Source organism: Coturnix japonica, chromosome 1 (genome assembly GCF_054131305.1).
Source record: "Coturnix japonica strain WE chromosome 1, WE-NBRP24, whole genome shotgun sequence".
NCBI lineage: Eukaryota > Metazoa > Chordata > Aves > Galliformes > Phasianidae > Coturnix > Coturnix japonica.
Genome location: NC_140663.1, coordinates 144,356,571 through 144,378,371, shown reverse-complemented (window position 1 = coordinate 144,378,371; position 21,801 = coordinate 144,356,571). Strand labels below are relative to the sequence as shown.

Below are 21,801 nucleotides of genomic sequence, written 5' to 3'. Positions count from 1 at the left end.
TCAAGCAGTAGCAGGGGAGATTCAATCTGGACATTAGGAAGTATTACTTCTTAGAAAGGGTGGTGAGGCACTGGAATGCACTGCCCAGGGAGGTGGTGGAGTCACCGACCCTAGGGGTGTTCAAGGAACAACTGGATTTTGTGTTGAGGGGCATGGTTTAGTGGGAGCTATTGGTAATAGGTGAATGGTTGGACTGGATGATCCTTTAGGTCTTTTCTAACCCTGGTGATTCTATGATTCTATGATTAACTGTGGTTCACCAGAACCCTCAGATCCTTTTCTGCAGAGTTGCTTCCCAGACAGTTGCTCACCAGCCTCTACTCGTGCACAGAATTATTTGCCTTCAGGTTGCAGGAATTCAGGTGGTTCCTATTAGCTTATTCTCTATCCTATCCATACCTCTGTGAAAGCAGTCCCACCCTCAAACACACAGATCATCTTTGCCATGTATTTTGGGGACATCTAGAAACTTGCCCATCCTATACTCTAGGCCATTAATGAAGATGTCAAACAGTATTAAACATAAAAGTGATTGATTTATGTGGAGTGTCACTGTTTGCATGCCTCAGGATAAGCTGCTGTAAGTGAAACTAGATAGGAAAGACCTTGCATATCAGTCCTTACCCTAACCACATCAATAAGTTTTAGCTCTGAAATTTGGTGGCTTACAGAATAAATATAACTAATAACATCATCATTGACGTTCTTCACCATAAAAGATCATTTAATGAATGTGCATATGGCACATTTTATGTAAATGAAATTGTTGCTCCATCTGCAGTATAATCAAAATTATTCATAAGTTAAAGGGTCTTTACAGAGTCAGTATATGTCACTGAGATTACTTACATGCTTATAATTAAGTTTGAATGATGTTTTCCTGAACTGAGAATAATGACCCATGCACTGTGAAGCAAAGAACTGTAGCTAAGAAATACTAAACACCTCCTGCATTCAATTCATTCACAGCACTTGCAAACATTCTGTCTCCTAGGCTCAGAACTGTAACGTACATTAGGGTCCTTTATAAATCTAATATTTTGACACATCAGTCATTTTATTCATACGCATTCTTCTACACATGGAATTTTTACATTTGGTTGTCCTCCTACTCAAGAGCGTCAAAGTAATTTTTCAAAGTTTATGTCTAGCAACTCAGAGTATAGCAAAATAAAAATGCAGAATAAAGCTCTATCATCTCACTATTCAAACTAATAGATCATATTTCAAGATCATAGAATCATAGAGTTGTAGAATAGCATGGGTTGAAATTGACCTCAAAGATCATCCGGTTTCAACCCCCATGCCATGGGCAGGGTCACCAACCACCAGGCTGCCCAGAGCCACATCCAGCCTGGCCTTGAATGCCTCCAGGGATGGGGCATCCACACTGTACTCCCAGGTATTTCCAAAGCAAAGGGTATGAATGTGGTTTTGCTGCCCTGGCAACCCCCAGACCACCTCAGCCACTCTCGTGAGAGCTGCTGGGCCACTTTGGGGCTTTGGGGTTCCCCTGGTAAAGGAACCAACCGAAACTCCAATGTACCTCACCATCAGTCACTGTGGTTCTGGCTGGGACAGCTCTGAAGCAGCAAAGCTCAGCAATCAAGTGCTACTCCTGGGTTTTTGCCTGATGCATATGACCACTTGGCTTTCAGCAGACTTTTTTCACAAGTAGAGCACTGACAGACAGAAAACCTGTAACTACAAGGTATTTCAATTTTCCGTGGACTTTAGTTAAATGACAAATATTGAGATGCAGAAACTGGTAGCACTGCTTGGAATGTCAAATTCTAAACTTCTAAGCATTATCTATGTGTCATAGCACAGGCAGAACCATACTGACTGTGAGATAAAGCAAGTTAAGGTACAAATAATAAAGTATATATATATATATATAATATGTATATATATATATATACTTTGTTATATATTATCAATTAATTATTAATATATATATTATTAATATATAATATTAATATATTAAATATTATATATTTATTATATATATAGTCAGTATATATATATATTTAAGCTTTTCCCATGTTTTAAAGCCAAAAGGCAGTTATCTGTTTAAAACATAATATGACAATTCTTGATATTTACAAGCACAGAAAAGTAGTTATTATAAGAAGAACTATTTTCAGGTCACAGTTTATTAAATTAACAAGGATTGTTCAAATATTTTCCTCTCCCTAGATTTATGAATGTAGAAAAGTAGTTGTTGTGAAAATAGCTAGTAGTACTTTAAGGCCACAGAGTTTATTAAATTACCCTGGTCTATTACAACACTTCAAAAGTAAATATATAGTGGTTCAAATAAAATAAATGATATCAAGTCATATATTCAAAAAAGAATTGCATTTCAGTAAGGTTACCATCATAGGTTGTTCTACAAAAAGATAGATAATATACTACAGCTCTGATTTCTGACAAGTTTGACAGATTTGACAAGTTGATAAACTGTCTTTCAAAGTTATCATCCCTTCACATATTACCAACAGAAGAAACTAGAATAATACAGAACTGTTATTAAAAGTGTTAGGTGGAAGAATGCAGTTGCTTTAGTTCATTGATACTCTCCATTTTGATGGTTTGTTTCTTTAAATAGGCATTACATGTGCAGGTCTCTGTACTATCATGTAACTCGATAACAAATAAGGAAACTATAATTTTAAGACATATGGCTTTGCAGAATGAAAACGTACTGAAGGTGATGTGCCAGTAAAAACCCAGATTGTCATTTAGAAGTACAGAAGTCTTAAGTCAGACATGGGTGTCTGTGCTGCAAAATAAGTTAACAGATTCAATTAAGAAAAGAAAAAAAGCAACGCAATTTCACACCTCAGAAATAAAACAGCCCACAGGAAATCTGATGTGCCACAAAGAAAAGGTATCAATGAGACTATGCAATTTTTGCCCTTATTTTTAATGTGTTCAAAATCTTTAATTTAAAATGTGGCTATTCAAGATCCATTTATAAATAAAACAAGGAGTGCAAAGAAAGAAGTGTACAAATTTCATTGCTCACAAACTTATTATTCCATGCTAAGAAATGGATTTTTGCATTGTGGAAAAAATTCTATTCAGGAATTCTCTAGATTTCATGGTTTAAGGGAACTAAATTATAATCAAATTTGACAAATAAAGATTATAGAAATTGCTTATCTTTTGAAGATAAAAGAATACAAAAATACTAGTGGTTTGCTCTTTAGCAGCTCTTCTTCTATGTAAAGAAATTTCCAAAGCTCCATCTTGCCCTTTTAGGGTGTTATGTAAAAGCATAATGCGAGCATAAGTACACAGCTCTGAAAGTAATGCCTTCTACCTACTCCCACGGAAATGAAAAGAGATGCAAAGAGCACAATAACACTAATCAATACAGACAATTCTCAGCTACAAAGCACTAATTTTCAACATAGTCACCACCATTAGCTATGCATTTTTGCGAGTGGTGAAAAAGAACCCTCATTCCATGTTCATAAAGATCTGCAAGGCCATTTGGAAGATGGTGTGTATTTCATGTCACTGTCACCGCTGCTGAAACGTATCACCCACCACTTCACTGTGCTCACATCCACTGCCTAATCTCCATAAGTATTCAGAAAGTGTGGACGAATGTCAAAGTGTACATTTTTTTCCACATGGAGGAGTTCAGTTCCACCCCTTTGCATCATATGCACTTCCATGACAGACACCATTTTGTCAGACTACCTCTCTGCTGCCGTCTGTTGCACAGCAATAAAATAATAAAATATAGTATAATAAAAGGGAATGCTGGCAGCAAGGTTCAGTCTCTATTGCCATGACACCAGCCTTTGATGTCATGTGCCAGCATACTAACACAGAATGCTATCACAAAATCATAGAAAGGCCTGGGTTGAACAGGACCTCAGATATCGTCTAGTTTCAACCCCCTGTGCTATGGGCAAGGTCATCAACCACTAGACAAGGCTGCCCAGAGACACATCCAGCCTGGCTTTGAAATAGGAGGCATTACTTTTGGTGCAGTCCTGAAATGTTTTATATATACAAATTGAAAGTTACAGTGTCATTTAGAACTTATGAAATAATCAAGTCTGATCCTAGTCATGGAAATTGCCTTTGAAAAAGTAAGATTAAAGAATTTATGGAGATTCAATCAAGCAGATCATTTTCATGAAAATACATTGATTTCCATGAAAGTGCTATTGTGAAATAACTGTGATAAAGAATGACTTTCTAATCAAATATAATTGATGGAAGAATGTTTTATGATGTTTGTAAGGAATGATACAGCCTAAGGGAGTAATGCTAAGGTTCAAGTACCTTAAATTATCTCAATTAGAGGTTAAGAGCTAAAGAGATGGACTTTTTTCTAACATTTCTAGTCATGTCTAACTGCATTTTTTTTTTTAAATAGAAATGTCATTAGCTTAGTTAAAAAAATATTGTGTTTTTATTTGACAATGATCGGCTATATATAAGAAATAAATAATATCATAAATATTATGATATTATAATATAATAATTAATATTATTATATCATCATAATATTATTTCACATTTTAAAAGCTTTTAGAATTCTTTCCAATGCTGTTCAATTACCCCCCCCCCCCCCCCCCCCCCCCCTCAAGGATTTTCTCCTTATAAATCTATCAGAAACACTCATGTTCTAACACATTTATATGAGAAATAATTTAAGTAAATATTTTAGACAATTGGCAAAGGAAAATTAACTTCATGTCTTGTGTTTTTGTAGAGAAAAATTGTTTTTCCTTACAAAGCATGAACACAAAATTTGAAAGCTTCATTTATTAATCCATTAGTTGGTCTTCATTCCAGAAGCTTCTTAATCTATTTACTTGATATAGCTTTCAGAGAAATGCAAATTTCTATAAGCCAGCTGGCGGGATATGTCAGAGTTAAGGGAATGTCATTATTTTGTATACATAACAAAAGAGCTTTTCAATGTTACCATGGAAGAGGAGAACTACAAAGCCACATTTTGCAGACTTAAAGAAAACACCTTGAAAAGCTTGAAAAGAAAGAGCTTTTAAGTTCTCATGAGAGCACAAATGCCTTTTTTGAAAAAAAAAAAAAAAAAAAAAAATTATCCTTTTTTAAAGAGCGTTTCTCCTAAAATACACTGCATAAGACAGAATGAGTTTATCGACAACTCTACCCTTATCACACTTTCAGAATTGCTCTCATTGCAGTCCATAGTATTTCCTTGGAGTCTGCAGCCAAAATAGTGTTTTTGTCACCTCAGTGACTATGCATCTGCTCTTTATTCTGCTCCCCACTTCTTTACTCCTTCTTCATGCCACAAAGCTTCTGTTTTCTGATCTTCCATCCACCACTCCCAGTGTATCTTCCTTGTTATGTGTGAGTACAAAGTAATCTTTTTTTTTTTAATACCCCTCACCAAATTACTCATTCATATGCTTTAAAAGAAAAGATTAATTAAAACAGATATCATAGAATCACAAAATTGCTTGAGTTGAAAGAAATCCTTAAAGGTCACCTAGTCCAGCTCCCCTGTAATGAACAGCTACATCAGGTTGGTCAGAGCCCTGTCCAGCCTGTCCTTGAATATCCTCAAGGACACGGCACCCACCACCTCTCTGAGCAACTTGTTTCAGTGCCTCACCACCCTTACTGTAAAAACAAACTGTAAAAAAACCCAAACAAACAAAAAACCTTCTTCCTTACATCCAATTTAAATTTCTCCTCTTTTAGTCTGACACTATCTCACCTTATGCTATCTCAACAGACCCTGCTAAAAAGTCTGTTCCCATATGAACTCACTAAATGTAATAACATCATGCCTATGAAAATATCATGTCCTGTTCAGATAGACTTTTATGACTATCATTTTAATAAGTTAAAAGTTAAATGATGTATAGAATAAATATTGTTATATCACAACTTAATAGACTTTACAAATTCCTTTCTTATCTATCATATTTGTTGGCAATCTTCTCATTGCACATAATTCAGATTTTAAATCTGCGCATTAAAAGCTATACTGTACTTCAGAATATACCTAATATTTTGGACATTGGTACAGGTCTTTGTTATCTATCAGCTGTTTGCCAGTCTTCAAATGTACTACAGTGTTTCAAACTGTTATTCAACCCCCGAAAATTTCAAAATGATTTTAAAGAATCATGAAAACATTTTAAAAACTAAGACCTTTCCCTATTTGTTTTTTTATTGTTTTATTTTATAATTATTATTATTTTTTGTTATTGCTCATATTTTTCCCTTCCACAATAATATTAATAATAATAATAATTGTAATAAAAACACCAATGTAATACACAAATGTACTGAGAAAAAAAAAATGCTAAAAATGTTGAAATTATTCTTACATACCCACGCCTGTTCACTTTTTAACACAATCTAATTTTACTAAAGTAGCTCAGATGAAATCTGCTCTGACAGCTTATTTCCCACCACTGACAGCAGAATGTTAAACACACTAGAGTTGACTTGGAAGCCTAGCTTTATATGTCTAAAGACAGAGATAAAACCAGCCACAGACCTAACTCCATGTGTATAAAACAGATATAACTATCTTAGCTGCAGATGGAACAAAAAAGCAGTTAAACCCATGAACTACAACATGGTATTAGTTAAGTAAAATAAAGATGTAACTGCTGGGCAAGCGAAGAAAATTTGCTAAAATCTGCTGTATCACTTTAATAATGATTTCAGTCTAGACCCTAAGGGCCATTATTTCTCAGAAATGATAGGTAATCTACTCTTTATGTAAGCTTAATTTCATGAGCCAGATGTTTTTAATTTTGTCAAACTATGCAGAATTAAGTGGCTACAGATATAATTTATTTTCTGAATAAGTAACATATTTTTCCTCCACTGATTCTGATTATTTATAATTTTATGTCATACAAGTTCTGCTAGGTGAAATTGGATATATATATATATATATATATATATATATATATATATATATATATAGTCAGACAAAATTCATCACTGAACTTTTCTTCATACAATTCTGTGTTCAGCTTTGTCTTAAGCTACTTCAAAAATAAATAAAAGGAGGGATATTGGTTGAGAAAAATAAATAACTTGATATTGCATTGAAGTACAATGACAATGACAAATCTTCCCTAAAGTAAAACAAAAGGAACAGTGATTTCAAAGCAAAACAAAGCAAAACAAAGCAAAGCAAAGCAAAACAAAACAAAACAAAACTGATTTACAGACACTACTTACTGTTATCAACTGTATGAATTTAATTAAGTCACATACATTTCTATCTTGGCATATGGCACATTCATTACCGAAAGCAAGCTCTCATAACTAAAAGAATGCTGAGAACGTTTCAAAAGGGCCACTTGTTATACTAAGTATGAGACAAGTACAGAAGGATTTCAAGCCCAAAATTAGTATGATATTTTTACATACAGAAGATAAAGAGAATTAATGTGATCACAATTTAGATGTTCTAAAACTGCCTTACCATTGTGTAGTTGTGAGCCACCTTCATAAGCTCAGTGCATCCTTGCGCATCAGCAAAAGCTCGTATTCCCAAACAGTTGGACGGGTGCAAAAGCTTCATTAGAAAATGGCAGCAAACCTCTACAACTTGTGGAAGCTGGAGGAGGCAGGCAGCTGCTAGAAGGTTTTCAATAGTGTCCTCTTTCAGTTCCAGGCAGCCTGAGAAAAAGACATATGCATCCTTGGTTTAGAAGGAAAAAAAAAAAAAAAAGCAAAACTCTGTGAAGCATTGAAAGATTGTTTTATAAATAATTAAATAATCAATTCAGAAAAAGCAAGCAGAAAGACCATTAGTCTCTGACTGGACATCTCAATTACCTGAATATTTCAGGTGTGTAAACATTAATTCAGCTATGTAAGAGTGTAACAGATGAAGGCTGGAACATAAATAAATAAAGGAAAGGCTTTGGTTTCTATAATGAGATTAAAATCTAAGTACATATATCATTATCAAGTAGGCTGAGTCTTATTTATTCATTTATTTATTTACATTAAATTTGGCAATTAAACTTGCATTATCTTTGGTGGTACAGAGCCATTTACCACCTTGCAAAGTGCTGAACAATTGACTATCAAAGTATCACTACAAAAAAAACTATATATATTCAAAGTGGTTCTTACAGTCTTCAGACTTCATGGTCTTATTTGTAATGAGACTTTGGGCTATAATTTATCTAATTAATATGCATCACTCTTCTCATAGCCTATAGTTCTCCTGCAGAATTTCATATTTGCTAAAAAAGCATCTATGGATAAACAATAGCAACCTTCCTTTAACTGTTACATTATACAAAGTTGTGGCTTTCATTTTCTTTTTTTATTATTATTTTTTTTAATAACTCTTGCTGACTGATAAGCTTTTTAATAAATAAAAGGTGAAATTAAATGATATGAATTTAAACATCCTTTTCAATAAGGGATAGCCCACAAACCTGTGATTTTTAAATGAAATCTTTTTTATCATATCTCAGTCTCTAATAACTCAGTCGACTCAATAACTCAAATATCTATAAATTAAATATCACAGGGATAAGTTGGAGTACAGGAAAATAAAACAAGATACAAAAATGTGAAGATATAAATTTTAAGAAACAAACCCTTTTGATTTTATTTTGCTGTGCTTGGAATATAATTTCAGACTACAAGAGGATTAGGTTTAGACTGATCTTTCAGTTCACTGTAATATAGATCAGCTGTTAGATAAACTCACACTTTTCTTCATGCAATGTTTGTTGTCATAGCAAGAAAAATCTACACATCTTAATAGTTTATCACATGGGATTGAGGACTCACAAAATCCTCTACTTCACCACAGAATGCCACAGAAAAAAACAAAACAATACAATAACCATAATAATGAATATTTGACCATTTCTCCATTTTTGTGTCACATACAGCTTTCAATTTAAGATGGAAAATATAAAAGAATCTTGTAGTGTCATGTGAGTTTCACTTTTATGTTATCTTTTTCTTACCATTGCTGTCCCTCCCCCCCACACACATTTATACAGGACGGTCAGAAGGCACAGTAAGCAGCTGACACTCAGATAACCCAAATAATTATCAGTGAAGCTCCCAAATTTCCAACATGACCGCAGGTAATCAATGGCCCAACACATTACTTAGACTACAGTCCCACTATTCCACGTGGAAGTGACCAATAAATAAATAAATAAATAAATAAATAAATACAGGTTAATAATTATTATCCAAAAGGCAAAAGGCAGAGAAATAAAAATATGCAAAACAGTTGTGAAAGTTAGACTGACTGAGAAGTGTGATGACAGAAAACAAAATTAGAAAAAAATAAATCTCCTTTTCCTGTTCATTATTTACTTTTTAGCATCAATTTCAATGAAGTCTCTGGCTTTACAAAGCTGATCTGGATAATATTTACAGGAAGAAATAATTATTGAAAGAATCATCACCCTTTATAAAGAAAGGTTTCTTATCACTGAATGTAGCATTAGGAGAAGAACCTCAACAAAACAGCTGAAGCTGTTTCAAAGCTGAAGCTCTGTCAATCTCTTTACATTCAAATTAAAAATATTTTGTTAAGTGTAAAGAAAACTTCAGTACTAACAGGATTTAAAGAACGATGTTAATAATGATCATAATCTATTTTATAAAATACATCTTTCTATTTGTAATCAACATTGCTATTTTGAAGGATATTTTATGAAAGAATGTGCAAAAGTTCCTGCCTTACATATCAATTGAGAGAGAACATATATAATGTTTTCTGGGATCCACAGGTACATGAATATATTGTAAGCTGATAAATTGTAAACCAAATTCTGAAACACCAGTGTACCACTTAATACTTATTGGACAAAAGCTAGAAAATTATACTCAGCTAATGAAAAATTGGAGTTTACTGTGCTTCTTATTTCTTTCAGTCCCACTTTATTCTGATCTATTATTGTTTGTATGTTTTGTTGATTTTGTTTTGCTGTTGATGTGGTTTTTGTTTGTTTGTTTGTTTTTGCTTTTTAAGTAAACGTGATAAGAAGAAGGACAGATGTCTCCAGGATCCTGCTTTACAAAGCATTAACTTCAATGGCATGGAGCATGTACCAAATCCATTATGATTTTCACTATGTCTTACTTTACTTTGCCTTTAAGCATTAAGGCACCTTCACAAGTTTGGTAACAAATGTTGTATTCCCTTTTTCGGAAGGGCAGTATGACATTTCTATATGAAGTCTTGTGTAATATTAAGTGGTTTAGCATGGTCAGAGTTCGGGGGAAAAAAAAAAAAAAAAAAAAGAAGCATTAAAGAGTCTTACTATATGTAACACAAACTCTTCAGACAGTTTCATATTGACAGAATATTCAAGCAACTAATCAGAAGATTTGAATAGACTATACAAGGGTGTATTAACATTACTGCTACATCATTTCACCTCACCCTCACACTTCTATGGAATAAGCAGTTTCTACTACTTAAGCATGAAAAGAACAAATTAGCTTAAAATCTCATTTTGTGTTATTTTAATTAGTATGAAAATAGGGAGAAAAAACAATCATAAGAATTTTAATATATTATAATTATTATTCTATATTAAAGTTCTATCTGTGACAAATTTTATGTGCATTGTTTATGCAGAGATTAAAATGCTTGTATTTAGAATGCATTCTTATGATGAATAAATAAAATTTATTACCTCAGTATTAAACTTGAAGCAGAGATACCATATCATTTTCCCTGATATTTTTATTCTTTTGCTAAATCTTTTTCCTTCTTGTGGTCCTCAGGCTACATTTTTACAACTAATTTCATGCACAGGGAAACTTTGAATATCTTGTTAATATGAATCAGAGAACCGTAGAATCATAGAATTTCTTGAGTTGGCAGGAACCCTTAAAGGTCATCTAGTCCGACTCCCCTGCAGTGAACAGGAACATCTACATCTAGCCTGGTCTAGCCTGATCTTGAATATCTCCAAGGACAAAGCATTTATCACCTCTCTAGACAACCTGTTCCGATGCCTCACCACCCTTCCTATAAAAAATTTCCTTACCTCCAGTTTACATCTCCACTATTATAGTGTGAAACCATTTCCTCTTGTTCTATCACAATAGACCCTGCCAAAGAGTCTGTCTCCTTTTTTCTTACAGTCTCCATTTAGATACCGAAAGGCTGCTATCAGGTCTCCCCAGAACCTTCCCTTCTCTTCTCCAGGCTGAACAGCCTGTCCTCACAGGAGAGGTGTTCCATTCCATGGATCATTTTTGTGATCCACCTCTGGACATGTTCCAAAAAGTCTCTCCTGTTCTGAGGACTCCACACCTGGACACAGTACTCTAGGTTAAGTCTCACCAGCAAAGAGTAGAAGGGCAGAATCACCTCTCTCAACCTGATGATCACACTTCTTTTGATGCAGCCCAGGACATGGTTGGCTTTCTGGGCTGAGAGGGCACTTTGCTGGCTCATGCCCCACTTGCCATCCACCAGTAATCAAGTCCTTTTTGGCAGAGCTGTTCTCTATCCTCACATCCCCCAGTCTGTCCAATAGCAGGGGCTTCCACAACTCAGGCACAAGATCCTATACTTGCATTTGCTGATCCTCATGAAGTTTACCTGGACCCATTGCTCAAGCTTACCTAGCTCTCTCTAGGTGGCATCCTGTCCCTCAAGCATGTTGAACATACCACACAGCTTAGTGTAATCCACAAACTTGCTGAAGGTGATCTTGATCCTACTGTCCATATCACTGATATTAAACAGCATCAGTTTCAGTAATAAACAATATGGATTGTTCACATCTGAGTCCATGCTTCAGATGCTTCAAGGCTGGATGGGACTTTGAGCAGTCTGGTCTAGGGAGTTAGAATTAGATGATCTTAAAGGTCCCTTCCAACACAAACCATTCTGTGATTCTCTGATTCTATGATAATAAATCTCTACACTGATTCATTCATGCATTAAGAAACCCTGTGAGTAAAGATATACAGAAGACATGGGAAATGTAAAAAAAATTGAAACAAAGGTAAGAACTAATGTCATGGTTTAATAATTTTGTAATTTCGCTATCAGTATTCCACATCATAACATCATATAAAGCATAAATAATTTTACTGAATCTGCAACTTACAAAAGAAGACTACATCTCCCAGAGAACAACACGAGCATAGAGATAGGTCACAGGACCTGGACACTATATTAACTCTGTCTCAGGCTAGACTGACGTCTTTCGAGTTCTGGCGTTCAGGGGAGTGTGTGGGAGCCTTCACCGTTTCGCCTAGATTTACAGTAGGCCTCTCGGTTACGGGACTCATTCTCTCTCCTATTTTGCTTGATTCGTTATCTCAATTTTCAATTATATTGTATTATATTGTGTTATCCTGTATTTTGATATAGTATTTAGTAAATAAGTGTGCCTCCTTAGATTGTTGCCGCTGTTTTCTTTTCCTAATTAACTTTTTCCTTTTGGCCTAGGGCCCCTGAGGGACCCACGGCCCCCTGTCACAGACGCAGGTAGATTTTTCGTTTAAACCGTGACAACTAATTAATTTGTTTTTATTTTAACCTTTCATTTTCATGTGACTTCATTTGTTTTGTTGCATTTTTTAAATTAATGAATAGCATTATTTCCATCAGTTAACCACAATGTCCTGTCTTGGTAAGGTGGCTTCCTTATTAGATCAAAATATTTTTTTGTTATTGTTATTGTTATTGTTATTGTTATTGTTATTGTTATTGTTATTGTTATTGTTATTGTTATTGTTATTGTTATTGTTATTGTTAAGAAAAAACAGAAACTATCATCAAGATAGGACTTTACTAAGATTTTGAACAGTAGATAAATTGCTTTCAATTATAGTTACAAATGGTGCTTTTTTGCAACTGGATCAAATTTCAGTGAAAAATGAGGTTATGAAAAATATGCTACACTTCAAGTTGCTATTACAGACCTTTTTGACATTTCCTAGAATTAATCTTACTAAATCTCATGTATCAGCCAAGTAGCCCTCAGAACTAAACATTTTAGATTTCATTTTATAGTCAATTGAGTGAAATACCAGGTTTTAGAGCAGTATTCATCTGCTCCACTTTACAAGATTATTTGATCCTTAAGAGTGGCTATTACTTGCTATCAATCACCTTCATTTGACTTCCTGAGTCACTGTTGGTATTTATATTGTATGACACAAATTCAGCCCATCTGCTTCCAAGTACACAGTGACGGAATCATGGAATCATCAGGGATAAGATAAATAAAAGTCTGGAAATGCTTATCACCTTTCTCAACACTCTTTGTGTCCAATTCTGATTTTCATATCCTCTATCACTGTCAATTCCTGGCATTGATATAATAGGCAGTAATTATCTCTTATGTGTATCCATGAAGAGCAATCAAGGAATTATGCAATCTCCCTCTAGAGAGTTACTATCAGAAATAAATAACACTTTGGACTTCTACATTGTCAGTTTTGACAACAGTTTTTTAGCTAATCAATGCTAGCATGGCTTTGAATTTATGGGAACTTGCCATTTCAAACAACCATTTTCATCAACACTTTATTCTTCAAAAATAGTATTTGTAATAAACTACTTTGATAGATGAATCTGCAGGTGGAAATCTTGTCATCTCCAAAAAAATGCTAATACACCAGTCATTGGAATATAAAAAAATAAAAAATAAAAATAAATAAATATGATAAATATAACAACATCTCTCTTTTAACAAACTATGTTGTTATTTTCATCATAACATTGCTCTCTCTTTGTTTGAGTAAGCTGATTAAAGTGGCTAGATCATATGGCCACTGGAATGTACTGCCAAAGTCCACTCTATTTCAATGGTGCAGAAAATTACGATATTACATAGTGATAAGCAAATCCTATTAACAAATTAAAATTCCCCTGAGTGGAAACCTTCTTGAAAACATCTAGCAGAATATCAGAGAAGTGTATTTGCCAAAATATGATGTGGTACCTTTTCATTTCCTGGTCTGAGAAAATAATAATAATAATAATAATAATAATAATAATAATAATAATAATAATAATAATAATAATAATAATAATAATAACAACAACAACAACAACAACAACAACAACAAAACAAACAAACAAAAAAAACACACACACAATCTGTTGTGAAACTGAAATATCATATATCATTTTAAATAAAAGTAGCCACCTGGCATATAAATACCATTTTTTTAGAGATCAGCATTAAGCTGCTACTTTCTCCTTATGAAGCAAATAACCAAAGAAAATATTTCCAAAATTAACTAAATTTTCAAGAGAACAAATTTTGCATTCAAGCAACAAATAAGGTAGGAGAATTATTCCCAGAATCTAACTTCAGATAGAAAGAATTTATTTCAATTCAAGGCAGTGAACTTCAGTACTTAAGTTTGTTTTAAGACTGTAAGTCCTGCTCATTGTGCCATGCAAAAAAACAAAACAGAAACAAAACAAAAACAAAAGAAAATAAACAAACAAACAAAAAAGGAAGGAAGGAAATGAAAAAATCTTCTTCCTATATATATCAAGGTCACTTCCTGGATGTAGTTATGAACACTACGACACAACACGTGGCTTCCAGTCTGTTGCAGACCTTTCCAGAAGTATCCCAACTGGTCTACTGGTCCTTTTGCTACAAGCAGAACCACACAAGAAACAATATCTTTTCATATTTGTATCTCCGTGAGATATAACCTTTCTTTACATAATTACATAATCAAGCACTGAGCTCTGGAGAGGAAAAAAAAAAAAAAAAAAAAAAAAAAAAAAAAGGTCTCAAGGGGCAACAGGGTTCAACTAGCAGATTTGAAGGGCACAGTAGTTTATCCTCCACCTGTCTCAAAAAAAAAAAAAGCAGTTCAAATACACATTTAAAGAACAAAAGGTAACAGAGATGGAAGAATCAGCTGCCAACAAGAGATTTTTGCTTGACTACATCATATGGCCTGCTTTGCTTTAAGCTGGATTCCATTGCTGGGAGAAGCGAATTTTATAGTAGCATCACATTCTGTGGGTACACTTTAACACAATGATTGTGTGACGGGCACAGAATGGAAAGGGAATGAAAGTGTATTTTACAGCTCAGGGACAGGTGCAGCTAAATACATGAAAGATTTTCTTGAAGTTTTTGCTTTCCTTCAGAACTTTGGAATCATAGCTAGTAAGATGACCTTACAAGAATGGGTTTGAGCTCATGTCACCTCTGCAAGAACTTCAGAAAGAAGCACTTGAAAGAAGCACCTCACATAACACTTGACTGCTCACTTCATAGTCTGTTTAGTAAGAAGCATGGCATGCAACAGGTAACAAAAAAGAGGTATGCCACTTGACTGAAAGGAACTATCTCATTATTCACTCAGTACTAATGTGCAGTACTTGATTTATTCTCACTTCACAATTGATGAACTGTGAACAGAACAAGGGAAAGTTTGTAAAACAGTGATGTTGCAATGTACTCAAACTCTTCTGTGCAGTCTTCTCATTGCTTCCCTAGGGATAGTCTGAATTTATTCTGACATCTTATGAGTAGCAGGCTGTGCCACAGCACAAAGAGACACTAGTGATAGCTACAGCTGCCTATAACAAGCTCTATCATTCTAAATACTCATAATTTATGAATATCCAGTTCAGAGCTCTTTTCCAAGCAAGAACTGTGCCAAAAGAGTGAGGATATAACCAGTTCCTTATACACATGTACAAATGTTGTTTCTTAATGGAGTATTTTATTTGTTTTATTGTGTACATACAGAGCAAGGACTTAATTTTCATTTACAGGAAAATCATCTCTGGTCCAGCTGGAAACAAAATCCATGGAGCAGGAAAAAGGAGATTAAAAATTAAGGAGAAAATCATGCCCTCATTAGTTCTATAATGATCTTTCTCACAGACCTAAACTAAGTGAAAGCTCCTAACTTGAATGACATTAAGTGTGGGAAAGTACTGAATTACCAGCAGGCTGACATCCACAGATAGAGGAGGATGACAGTTAAGTCATCCTTAAGATGTATAGTCCTACATCTATAGCATGGGACTATGTAAATTTCTGTCACTGTACACATTAAAAGAATAGCTAATTATGCCATCCAGAAATGCTCCTTGGTGTTGCACTTAGGCATGAGTAATACGTAAGTAAGAACATAATGAGCAACACTATATGGAAATGTGAACCTTGTCAATTGCTCCAGAGCTGGGAAGAAATGTAACTGGAACAGAGGTACATACGACCTTGGATGTAGTCAATGCAGAACATTTATGGAGAGACAATATCAATCACACCTATCCAAGTTATTACCAGAACTCCACTTTCTGGACTGAAGAAATTCTGATAAACAAGGCTGCTCTGAATATTTGCAATTTTCTTTTTTCTGTCAATGACTCCTAAAAATTAGTTATTGACAAGATTTAGTTCCCGAAAGATAACTTCACTGGTGATCATCTATATACATGTTTATTAGAGGTTTGCACCGTCCAGTATGACATATAACTAAAGGCGGTGATCTTCAGGATATTAACAATATCAGGGATAAATCCAGATCTCATTGGAATGAGTTTCTCTTAGAGTGCATTAGCCTATAGCACTGCAAGCAAGCTATTATCACCTATAAACCACTAATTACTTATAGATGCCTTCAATAACAAACATACAGTCTTAAATAATGTCTATTAAGTTAAACTTGACTGGAACTTCCCTCTAAAGATAACTGGATTGAAATGGCCTGTGTTTCACACTGAAATCTGCCGTCCTCCAAGCCATGGCAGTAACATCCAAATTGCATGTTGAAGAACAATCCTGTGGCTGTGACAACTTCTGGAATGTGTGAAGAAGTATCTTGGAAGACTATAAAATGTTATGTGTCAAAACTAGTCTAAGTATCCTATACAGCCTTTAGTCATTTAGGAAGCAGTTTCACTGACCAAAAAAACCTCCACTTTCTTGGGATATTTGCTTAAACTGCCTTCTGTTCTAGGGAAACCTAAGGGCTACCATGCTCAAAGGTAGTTTCTTTCTTGGTATCCTTGTTGTCTCTCCTGTGTGTGTGATTAGATTTAACACTGTCAGATATGACATTTGAAAGGCTTTCCATTAAAGAACCTTAAATAAATAAATAAATAAATAAAAATAAAAATAAAAATAAAAATAAAAATAAAAATAAAAATAAAAATTATCTAACTAAAACCTAATGATGATATTGAACAATGAGTAACTGATATGAAGAGAAAGACATAAGAAATTATACAGTGTGGTTCTAATGAAGCTACACAATAGACACAATTTTAATTACACAAATTGCAAGGACATCATTATACACTTAGCCTTTTACTTATTTCAGACAAAACAATACAAAGCTATTGAGCTATCTTTTTATAAAACCAAATTATTCAGTTGTAATTTTTTTATGCAAAGCAAAACAAAAAACACTGTAAAAAGAAATGCAAAACCCATCTAACAGCCTTTATAACATGTGTTTTAAGACAGCATAAGTTTTCAGTTTTAATCAAATTGTGTTTTATAGATGCGTCTAATATACCATTTTTTTTTATAATTAGTAATGTTGCTTCTTCATAGAAACTTTAATACTCCTTACCATACGTTTTTGGCAGTTCAATTTTCTTGTTTTCTTTTTAATACTTCTAGATGGACATGTGCCTTTACTTAGGAGCAGCTCTTATCAAGTCTGTACAGGACTTAATACTCTGCTGGCTGCCATGTAATTTTACCTTGCAAATTATTTAGAAGTCTATTTGCTTATACATGAGTGAACACAGTCCAGTTCCACAGTGTCAGGATTTTGTCTTCTACATATTCAGGGTAGACAGAGAGCAACATAATGTATAAAGTATTTCATGTTATTAAACACACTTTCTTTAATAGAATAGTATCTGTTTAAGAAGAGGATAAAAAAAGAAGTCTGCAAGCGCTGCCTACTTTAAAAGATAAACAACACAACTATAAGCAAAGCAAGTAAAATTAAATGGGCATTGTATCTTGAGCATTTGTCCAACTTTACTAACATGTACAGTCTCAAAAACATGATTGAATTTGAAACCATAGCTTTATTTAATATGCCAGTTCATCACAGATGGTAACCTCTTCCTGAATTTGATTTGAGTTTAAAATATTCACTTTCCTTTGCAAATTAGATATAATCCTGACTTCACACAATTAGCAAAAAGAATTCATTCCTTTTTTCTCTATATATACATACAAGACATTGTATATAATGATAGTAATTAAAGGCACACAGCTTCATCATGAAAAAGAAAAATAAGCACTCTGAAAATTCATGTAGCCTCTATTATGTAGGCTAGCAGAGAAGGTTGTTTGTTTTCCTGTCATGGTCTCTTTTTTTAATTATTATTATTATTATTATTTTTAATGCAAAAATATACATATATAAATGTATATTTCAAATATCTCATACATATGTATAATTTTATAAATGCAAAGAGATGTAGAAGTGAAATTGTTTAGGATCTACTGGAATGGAAAACTTTCTTGAGATTATTAAATAAGAAAAAAAGATAGTACAGTATTTTGTTATGTTAGTTTCTTATAAGATGAATGAACAGAGAACAATTTTACTTAAAAATAAAAGCTTAAAATATAATTTGTTCAAAATATTTAACAAATTAGCTGCCAAGAGTGATAGAAATGCTTATAGAAGCTAGTGTTACCTTAGCAAAAATAGTATCTATATTACAGTGGTGTAAAGAATTTCTAAACTGATCAGAATTTTGTTTACATAAATATAATTAAATTCCGGTGCAAGTTTTGAATAAGTATAGGAGAAATAGCCTTGGTTTTGGAATACATACAATCTGTTCACTTTCACATTTTATTAACACTGTTTTGGTTCTGGATTTGAAAACTTTGTTTTCTCCCTCTCTAAATGCATTCCATAACCATTAGCTAAAAAGCCTCTGTTTTGGGACAGATCATAAATTTAGAGACTTGCTAAAACTAGTATCTGTTAGGTTATATAATATAAAACAATTAACTTTTTAAAATCATGTTTTAAAAATATTTGCAGTGTATTAACACTCTGCTTCTGAGGTTTTGCAAACAAGCCCACATTCATGTATATTTTAGTAAAGTGTTCAGTCATCCCTTGAGAAAAAATAAACTTCTCTAAAACAGCAGCACATATACATGAAATAAATGTTTCAGGATGCAAATCTTCATGAAGACAATTACAACTAGTTCCTTGGGCCAAACAGAATTCATAATATTAAATACAATTAACCCAAAATAAATAGCTATATAGGTGTGAGACTTGTTAAAAAGTCAAAAATTAATGAACTGATGATGAACTCTCTTGTTCAGACACTCTAGGAGTTCAAATACTCTCAACTGTACCCATTAGCACAAAAAATATCAGCTTTCAAGAAAGAAGAAAAATACAAGAATTTAGAAGTTAGCAGTAGTGAACATTATTACTGATCTTCTGAAGTCTTTACAGCAGACTTCTGTTCCATTTAAAAATAAGTGGAGTTTGCATCTCTGAAAGAATTTAATACATTTAGTTTAGAGATGTGACCTGGTAGGTCAGGTTGTTGACCTTGAATTTGGTAATCGTAAAGGTCTTTTCCAAACAATGATTTTATGATTCAATTCATTTTACCTTGAATGGTTTTTGTGTCTTAGATACAAGAGGCTAGATCTCCAATTCACCTGAATAAAGTATTCCGTTTACATTGTAATTGCTCTGAAAGATCTGTAAAAATGTTATCTTCCACCTATCTTTTTAAAATTAATTAATTTTATTTGCTTATTTATTTAATCTTAGAGAGAAGGAAGTATTTGCCAGAAAAGGGAAATAGATGGAAAAACATAAGAATTACCTACGTATCAAAACGGTCAGCTTTTTCTGGGATAAAGATGAAAGAGCTAACTAAACTTATCACGAATAAATGCTTTGTAGTGTGTTTTTGTTTGTTTGTTTGTTTGTTTGTTTTTGTTGTTGTTGTTTTCATGCACTATGCAGTCAGTAATTAGAATTGGACACCTGAATTCTCTAGATATGGTATCTAGGCTATTTAGGCTACAGATTACAGATGAAAACTAAAATGTAGTAGCTGTAAAATCATGGGGAGCAGCTCAGCAGCTATTTATTTTTTAGTGTTCTTGCTGACATCCATGTAGCAGAGAATAAAATGATATGGCTGTAAGGAAAAGGGGACGTGAACTAGACTGGGGATAAATAAAGAACCAGAGGGCAAGAAAAGATGTTCCAAATTTATGAATCTAGATAAATCATGAGAGAGATTGGAAAAGCAAGGGGAAATGTAAGAATAAGGTTTGAGGGGACAGGCAAAGAACACTGGAAAGTAGAATGATTAACCAAGGATCAAAGACTGTTTACTTCAGTAAATCCAACCCACTGATCTAAGCACTCCCTGACCAGCTGTGAGTTACCACTACTGAACTGTTGGTAGTGCTTTTAAATGTTCTCACCCTCGACACAAGGATGCCCACATACACAATGATTCTATGCATTTAGGATATGCTAGAACGAGTGCTGGTTGAATATGGCTAAAACTGTGTTAGCATCAATAAAAATAATAATGTAATAATCATGTTCGGATGTCTGCAAACCTTTCCTAGTGCTGTTTGCTTTACTTGTGTAACAGTAGCAAGGAAGTTTAGGAGTTGGTCAAGATGCCCAGTGAAGAGAAATGAACAGAGAAACAAAGAGTCTAACAAGAATTTCAAGAGATAAGTGCAAAAGCTGAAAATAAGTCAGAACAAAGAACCTGATGGATCAGGAATGGAAGACAAACTAATAAAACCTGAAGGTTCTATGGAATCCAAAACATGTTCTCTTTTAGCATGCAAGATAAATGTCATCACTCCTTCTGGTCAACAATTATTTGTGAAATTTATTTTTAAAGTGGACATTTGAGAAGACACCTTTAGAGTTTATTTTGTCTCCAGAATGTGTTAGAACCAAAAGGATAATGGTATATTCCCAGTGCAAGTGTTAGAAATTAGAGATCTTTGTGACCATCTTAAATTTCCAATTCTTCAAGGTGACATTACAAAGGCACATAATGCTGCCATTTTTAAGGTAATTTGGGCTTTCTGTGACATTTTAAATGAAATAATATTACATATGCAAATTCACACAAAGGAAATTAGAAAACATTAAAATTACTATGAAGAACCTTTTTCATCTATTTGTGAATGCTGGTCCTTAACCACCTGACCACAATATGAAACCTCCATGTTTTACAGCTCATATGAGAAACAGAATTCAACATTTTGCAGAGAGAAATCAAACTGAGTGAAGAAACTGAAAACCTTATGCAGGAAGTAGAATATATTAGCTTTTTCCTATATATATTTTAAATATATTTTATATTTTAGCTTATTCCTATATATTTTTGTTATAACATCCATTCCTCACAGTTAACAAAGGTAATCAATAAAGTTATGAGATAGCTTAATCTATACCTAGATTTTATCATTTGCTGTAACTATGCTGTGTGTTTATTTGTGACACTGTTAGTGAAAGCTGAGGCAAAAGAAATAAGCTGCGCTTCAGTATTTCCAGAGTTTTGCTCCCTGTGGAGCAACGCTGTCACTCATTTTCCTCTACCTCTAATGCATTTACAGAACTTACTGTTACCTGTAATGCCTTTTGCTACTCTGTCTAACGGTATTCTTGATTTTGCCCCAGTATTCCTCTACTATTCATTTCACACACATACCTAGCAATGTGATTGCATCTTTCTCATGCTTGATAACAAGTACTTACATTTTGTTCATTTCATGGGTCCCTAGCTTGAGAATGTCTGGATGATGTACT

General features: G+C 33.7%; 1 protein-coding gene across 1 annotated transcript in view; it reads right to left on the bottom strand.

Annotated features, from left to right (window-relative positions):
- The window catches only part of KLHL1 (kelch like family member 1), a 178,843-nt gene that overhangs the window by 93,783 nt on the left and 63,259 nt on the right, over positions 1-21,801 (bottom strand). Inside the window, exon 4 of the mRNA XM_015851663.3 lies at positions 7,475-7,671. Coding sequence (XP_015707149.2) covers positions 7,475-7,671 — 197 coding nt within the window. The remainder of the gene's footprint in view (positions 1-7,474; positions 7,672-21,801) is intronic.